This window comes from Erigeron canadensis, chromosome 8 (genome assembly GCF_010389155.1).
Source record: "Erigeron canadensis isolate Cc75 chromosome 8, C_canadensis_v1, whole genome shotgun sequence".
Classification (NCBI taxonomy): domain Eukaryota; kingdom Viridiplantae; phylum Streptophyta; class Magnoliopsida; order Asterales; family Asteraceae; genus Erigeron; species Erigeron canadensis.
This window is the reverse complement of record NC_057768.1, coordinates 48,634,947-48,643,014: the sequence shown is the minus strand read 5'-3', so window position 1 is coordinate 48,643,014 and position 8,068 is coordinate 48,634,947. Positions and strand designations below refer to the sequence as shown.

The window sequence follows — 8,068 nt, the reverse complement described above, 5'->3', positions numbered from 1 at the left end:
TTTAAATTTTGGGATGGAGGTATTTTTAGTATCTAGTGTGAAAATTCTGTCTTATTTTAAATATTCGAGTTAGTTTAGTAATAAAAATAGAATAGGTTGTTGTTTAAAAAAAGAGAACTATGATACTAGTTTAAATGTAATACACAATCGTGAAATCTATATTCCTTAGTCCCGTGTAAAATATTAAGGAGCCGTTTGGTTCGTAAAATACAAGAAATTAAAATTATAAATTTTTATCTTTAAAATTGTTTTAAGTTAGGTAACGAAATAATTTGAAATGAAATGTATTCCTATCAATAAGAATGTACTAATACAACATTTCTTAAAAATTCTTTATTTTTAGTGAAGTAAAGCTAAATAGTCTCAAATTTCATTAATTAATTGAAAAAACCAATATAAAAGTAAGTTTTGAAACACAATGCTTTTATTATATAATACACATTAAAATTTGTTTTTAAAAACTTGGTGTATATAAATTTAACAGCAGAACTTTGTAATCAAGCATATTCTGTATTTAGTTAAGAAGTCTTCTTTTCGGATTATTCTAGCCAAGAATTTATATGTTAAGATTAAGCATGTTCCAAAGAGTAGCAAACAACTCCATGTGTGTGTTTTGCCACTGAAAAAATGACCTTTGACATAGTGAAAAGACATGATTAAGTGGTGTACTTTTTATATATCTTATTAGAAATGTTTATTTAGTATTGTAGCACACTACACTAGATTACTAGGGTTAGATTTATGCTATGTTCTTGAGTTTTTTTAAAAGATGAAAAGAAGGAATTCAAATGATCTTGAAACAATTCGTGTTCTTGAGTTTTTTTAAGGGTAGAAGAGAAGTGAAATGATAGTAAGTGGAATGATAATTTAGTTGATTTTATTCCTTAAATCTTCCTCCCACTTTTGGGATGATTTGAAAAGATTGATTATCTTATAATCTCATTTTATCATTTCTTTTCTTTTCTTTTAATAAGGAACTCAAGAACATAGCATTAAGGTTTCATGTCATGTTAGACTATTAGAAATGAGATATTTTTGGGCTCCCCTCATGGGGCGACTTTCGTCATGTGCCAGAAGTTTTCCCAAGAGTTGCCCCTCATTTTTCTCGGAGTGAGTCAACTCTTTGAGAGAACCTCCTTTAAGTTTTTTTTTCTTAATTTTAAATTACTAAATTATATAAAAAACACAATTTTTCCATACATCACCCACCAAAACAATTATTCAAAACATTACATATTACAAATATAACGATTAAAGTTGCTTAAATTTTGGATTGCTTCGTACCAATTCTCACTCCTCCACGTGATGCAAAATGTTTCCACATACCCTTGTGTACTCGCCCTCAGTTCTTTCGACCATTGCACCATGTTTACCGTCGTCAGCTTGATTCAAACGGTTGAACATCACATAGAATGCGTGAATGTTTACTCGCATGCGGCGCCATTTAGAGGCCATCGCGTCTTCATTTTGATAGTTTGATGGTTGATTTTCGTAAATGAGTAATAGTTGGGTCACTCTCGACCAAAATGTACGTTCCCATTCGTAGTTATTGCAAAACGGTTGGCTGACACCTCGACCCAAGCGTTCGTTAAACTCATTTCCTCGGATCGAGACCAAGCCATTTGAATATACAGAGGAAAAATGAAAGATTATGTAAAATATAGAGAGAAGATATGGAAGATATGAGTATAAAAATGAGGAAAAGTATGTTATATTTATGAAGTTTTAAAAAAAAATAAAAACGACTATAATAACGGATAGTTTTCTTGGGATACTCCTTTGTTTCGCGCGACATAAATTCATTGCACATCATTTTTTTCCCCAAATGTCGCCCTCCAGCGCGGTGTGCATGGCGGAATTGGGGGGCTTTGGGGCGGCGTCGGGGCATAAGTCCCCCTACTCCGATCATTCTTAGGTTTGTAAGTCCCCCTACTATTTCAATTTTTTATTTTTTTTTCTTAATCCTCCGATGGGGAACATGAAAGGGGATGACACATTGTCCCAATAGACTTTTTTTTAGTTTTTCTTATGACGAGAAATATTGTTACCTTTTATATTCCTACTTGTATTCAACCCAAAAGCCCTAATTTCACCCTTTTACTAGTCATCACATCATACATCTTAAATTGTTATGGTAAGTTTTCGTAAAACTATTCATGCATAAATATGCGTAATATTGAGTACAAATTAGTATGTTTATATGTGAACTGATTAGGTCACAAATACCATTCACATATCAATAAATTAAGTTATCAAGTTAAAAATTCTCATGGCTATTCCAATTCAATTAGTTATCGCGGGGATCATTTCCTCGTAGTTAATATTTTAAATTTATTAAATTTATTGCAAAGTATAACAAAAGTTTTATCAGAGACGCTCCCGGTTTTACCTAAGGTCTTGAGTTCGATCCTTAGAGATGACAAAACTTTGAGAATTTTTCCTCTGAATACTTGTAAACGGTTCATGATCAATATCTCGTTGTCTACGGGACGTGCAAGACTTCACCATTATACGATGAGGTTTTCCCAATGTCGTATAACGACTGAATGTTCGGAAAAAAAACAAAAGTTGTATTACAATTTAAGCCCTACATTTATCTAAATTTCGGCTATTAACCCTTAACTTATACATAATCATGTATAACCTTGCCTTCTACCATAACTTTAATCTTGCCCCTTAGCTTTAACAAGTGTTTTATATATAGCCTAAAGTCATTTTACTTTTAGCAATCAATTTTCATTTTGTTTAAATCATTTACCTGCTTAGATTCGTGAAGCTTGCATTTCGTGACGAAATCCTCATTGTTTTTGTAATAGTTAATTCATTTTCTAAGTTTATTGGATCCGTATTTTTCATTTAACCTTAATTTATTTGAGTTTTCATTTTTAATAGTAGTTAATATAGTTGAAAATTTTGATACGAAACATGTTACACGACTACAATATGGCCTTGTTTTTACAGGTTTGTGTCTTAACAAGTCTAGACATGTTATGATTTGCATCTTAACAAATCTAGACTTGTAAGGATTTGTAAAGAGATACATATATAGACAATACCAAGAATTGATATTATGATTTGATATGTGATTTGTATTAGTTAAGATGTATATAAAATTTTGTAATGTGAAAGATTATTATCGTTATGTATTAGTTAAGATTTGTATAAGTTTTTGTACCATTAACGATTTTTCTTAAGTATTTGTCAATACTTTATATGTATGTTAATAGGATTCTTAACGGGTCTTAACAGGAGAATTTGTTAGTATTCGTGTGTTATGTTTGTGTCTGGAAAATGACACAATTGGTCAATAGTAAGTGTTTATGTTTGACCTTAACATGTTCATGTCTTTACAGGTTTTGTATAACATGATATACTAGCCCTAACTAATATACTTATCAAATTTCGAAATTAACCTTAAACTTTCATAGTGCTCAGATTTTTTTTTTTTTTTGAAAGGTGTAGATCATTTGCTCGCAACAGCATATCTAACTTACGTTGTCTTAATCGGGTCCACGTTAGACAGTCACCTCAATACCTAGTAGGAGGAGAACTCCCAATTAAACTGTCCGAATGCACAACATTTAATTTGGATAAAACCCTGCCCCCTTTGCAGTACTCAAACCTACTTCACTGAAGGATTTTATTATGAAATTCCTTCAAATGTTCTTGCCATGTCTCGAACTCGAGACCTCTAACATAAAAAACTGATATTTAACCACTGAGCTATAAATTTATAATGAGAAGTACTCATAGTGCCAAGATAGTACTGAAATACAACACCATAGCAAGGCTACTTGAATTTATTTGTCATGTGAATTTTTACAAGAAATTTTTATTTATTTATTTATCTTTTACTTTTTAATCTCATAAATGGTTGTTGTCATATTACAATAAATACTAAAAATTTAAGAAAAAACCGTATATTTATTTTATAATGATTTTCAAGACATAAATTACTAAAATAGATTTACTAACTTATTTCAATTCATCCAAAAGAAAATACTGGTGACCATAGGATTTGTGAATGGAAAAATAGCATGCACGACATTCATGAATTTTTGAAATTTTGATGAAATAAATACTTTTTGTTTTAAACCATCATTAGATAACAAGCAATTTTCCATATACAAATGTTCAAATGCGGTAGATTTTCGATCATCAAGGATCTATGATTCCAAATATGTCTCATTTTCGAAGCCCAAAATACAAGGTATATGAATCTTTTATTTCTCATACGTTTTTCTTCTTTATAAACATAATCAAACCCGATCTTAAAGATATCGATTAAAATTTATTATGTATAACAGAAAATTAACATTTTTTTAAATCAATGACCTTATTTAGAACGATCATTTACATAACGATGAATCAAATGTAGAGAGAATTTCATATCCTAGATTCCTAGGTATGATTCGATGGCCCGATCAAAATTATGACTATGTTACCAATCATATAAGTATTGTTTCTTTTATTTATTAAGGCTGACAAATCGTGTCTTAACAGGTTCGGTGCGCACAAAATTCTCAGCATTTAAATATAAAAATGACTCATTTAACACTTGACTTTGATGATTTGAATTTGACATTTATTCATTTTATATATAAAAAAGTTAAATGTTGAACTTTAAAATATTAAAAACAATTATTTTTAAAAATAAAAAAATTTATATAGTACATTTTTTGCTTAATAGTTACTTTAACTTGTATTAATAGGTACCCAATTACTAGCCAATCATAAAAGTTTATAACGATCAATGGTCCACATCGAATATTTTGAACCATGATCTACGCCAACTAAACATAGAGCTATTTAGACCATCGATTGATTTTTGTGTGTCTAAAAGAACGACTTTTTTGTCTTTTTTTAACAACCTTTATTCACGTGGACACATCTAACCAATCAAAGATAGCCATCTCATCCATTATTACATACACCATGCTTTTTGTTGTTTGAAACGCACCACCTCCCCTGCCTCAAATACATCACTAAAAAACAAAGTAACTTTCATCAGTTTTCTTGAGTTGTTCCTATCGAATCGCGAAATACCCAAGAAATAGGTTTCTTGTTGGATTAATAAGTAAAAAGTTTGTGTTTTTATGATGTAAACAGAGAAACCCACCTCGTTTTAAGCAAGTTTGGGTGCCGATTCAACGTTCGCCTCCTGCTTTCACTGCTCCCAACACCACGGTATGCACATTTAATCTAATCCTCTTTTTGCATTTCGTTATATGTATATATATGTGTGTGTGTGTGTATCTAATTTCGTCCGTGGTGAGATATGGAGAGGGTGATGATTAATTTACTTTTTTATTTATTTATATATATATATGTTTTGTAAAGCCTAAAATATATAACAAGAGCTCGACAATACAGTATGTATGTGTATCTATATAATTCTGAAGATAGGTCTTACTAATTATTTTTGTGGAAATTAAGATAAGGTGATGATTTACTTCTTTTTATATATATATATATATATATATATTGTAAAGCCTAAAAATCTAATTGGCACTAATTAATTGGATCTTAAGAGGGTGTTTGGCGTTGCATTTTGGCATAGGTTGTTTGGTTATGGCATTCTGCAAAACGAAAAATAGTTAAGAAAAAGCATATGGCAAGACATTTCCTAAAAGGTTATTATCGTTTTCTTTGAGAGAAAGTGCATTTAGAATACATTCAAAACGCTGTCTCACAAATTCCCAATATCTGCTTTGTAAAGGCTACCCCAAACACTCCAGAAAGCGATAATAGGTATCAGAATTTGAGGCTAATGAGTTAGAAACAAATATCTCTTTTAATATGTGTGTTTGTTATCTTTTGAATAAGAAGTAAAACATAGTTTTAAGTTGTAACTTTAGGGACAAGTGCATGGTAATGTATTAGATCTGTCATGTTTTTTCCAGTTATGTATCAAACTCTCAAAACCTCTATTATTGTAACAAACTTTCAGTTCTATCTATTGTGTGTATCCGGCTACCTTTTTGTACAGTAACAATTAATTATGCTGACATGGTGCTGTATAACGTGCCTCATCATCAGCCACCAAAAACGGCGACACATAAGTGGTTTACAAGTTATAAGAGGTCACATACATACTATAGGAAATTTGAATGTTTGGTGCATTACAATAGAAATTTGAAAGTATGATGCACTTGTCTCTTCACTTTAAAGGGGATAAATTGCAAGATAATTTATGGAAGATGTTAAAGAGATTTATATTTAAAGCACTCAGATATTACAATAAGAGGATTTTTTTTAATCTAACTATATTTTGTCTCTGTTTTATTTCGTTAGTTGATAGTGGAAATATATAATGTGTAATCATATACATGCGTGTGAAAAGTATTAGTACTCACAAAAGCATATCTTAATAGTGGTTATGTTAGTATTTAGTTTGTCGCTAGACCTTATAGAGATGTCAGAGTGATAAAAATGGAGTCTTAGCACTGAATATGGATTGGATGATATATAAAGTAGTCTTTCGAACCATAAAAATGATACTAAGCGTTGGTAGACATCATTAACACCAGATAGTTGTAAGAAAGTGGTAGAGCTGGTAGGGTGTAGGATGACAATTTCAGATGCTATGTGAGTGAATTATATGTATCAAGCTATCCAATTGCCTACCTTCTTTTCAATATGAACTTTTCAGGAATCTTTTAATCTGACCATGGAACGAGATTCATGGTCTAGTGATGAGCTTGATATTAAACAAAAGGGAACTGGTGTTTTCCTTCCAAACTCGGAACTAAAAGAGACTGCTACAAATCAAGAAGAGAGCATTGTCACAATTGAGATCCTGCCAGATGACATGCACGAGAGAATCCTATCCTGCCTCCCTATATCAGCAATATTCAAAGCTTCTTGTGTATGTAAGAAATGGAACCATATTATCCACTCAAAGAAATTCATCCTAAATGATGCTACTTTCTTGTCAGAAAAACCTTGGTACTTCATGTTCACTAGCTCGGTTGAGCCTGTGGGATATCTTTATGATTCGGGTATGCGAAAATGGTATAACTACGAGCTCCCATTCATGGTACACCACACGTGGAACATTGCTCCATCGCGTGGCCTTGTATGCTTCATGGATGATGTAACCAACAAAGAGATCTACATTTGTAATCCCATAACTCGTGATTATAAAGTTATTAAAAACCCACCATGCGTGGGTTTCCCAGTCTACAGTGCTTTGGCATTTTCTGTTGACCAGTCAAAGTCAAAATACACGATATCCATCGTTCGGTCAATGCAAGCTTCTGATGATTTTTTCTTGTGGGATTTCTCTATCCATGTTTACAATTCAAATGATAATATTTGGTTACCCCCTATGATGGGAGCAATGAAAAGGTGGAGACCAGGGGATATAAGTGTAATTTGTGATGACATTTTGTACGTATTGGTCTTTTGCACGATACCTAACGAGGTTCAGAATTTGCACGGTGTGATAACTTACAATCTTGATAACACTGAACCCTTGACTGGTGTTTTGAAGGATGAATCCGTAATATCAGCACCTTGTGCGCTTACATGTGGAAGGTTAATGAATGTTCAGAAAAAGCTTGTGCTTGTTGGTGGCATAGGGAGACCAAATAGATCAGGGGTAATAAAGGGTGTTGGCATATGGGTTCTTGATGGGAGGGTGTGGACAGAAATGACCAGAATGCCCCATAAATATGTCCAGGGTTTCGGGGAGTTGGATGATGTTTTTGCTAGCACTGGGGGTGGGGATCTGATATACATACAGAGTTATGGAGGAACAGCTTTGCTTGTGTATGATATGGATACTAGGCAGTGGTTTTGGTCTCATAAGTGTCTGATGCATAAGAAGTTTCCGCTTGAAATCTTTTCAGGATTTTGCTTTGAACCTCGGCTCCAGTTCATGTAGTAATTCAGGTCCGTAATAAAATGACATTGAAATGGTTTTTTGTTGCTAAGTAGAAATTGTGTTCTGTTAGGCTCAATTATATTGTCATGAAATCCTGAAGTTTGCAGCCATCAATAATAGACACAATGTTCTGTTTGATTTTGTGAGATATATGAAATAGAAATGGTTTTTTGTTGCTAA

The 8,068-nt window shown here is 32.2% G+C and overlaps 1 protein-coding gene across 1 annotated transcript; it reads left to right on the top strand.

Annotated features, from left to right (window-relative positions):
- The first annotated feature begins 4,996 nt into the window (after positions 1–4,996).
- On the top strand, positions 4,997–8,068 carry LOC122579865 (F-box/kelch-repeat protein At3g61590-like). The gene is made up of 2 exons (XM_043752126.1): positions 4,997–5,187; positions 6,653–8,068. Exon 2 carries the CDS (start codon positions 6,671–6,673, stop codon positions 7,886–7,888), a length of 1,218 nt encoding a protein of 405 aa, XP_043608061.1. The 5' UTR covers positions 4,997–5,187; positions 6,653–6,670; the 3' UTR covers positions 7,889–8,068.

What these genes read in the sequence shown, in the direction of transcription:
- LOC122579865 (XM_043752126.1), top strand. Translation starts at nt 6,671, where the DNA reads ATGGAACGAGATTCATGGTCTAGTGATGAGCTTGATATTAAACAAAAG.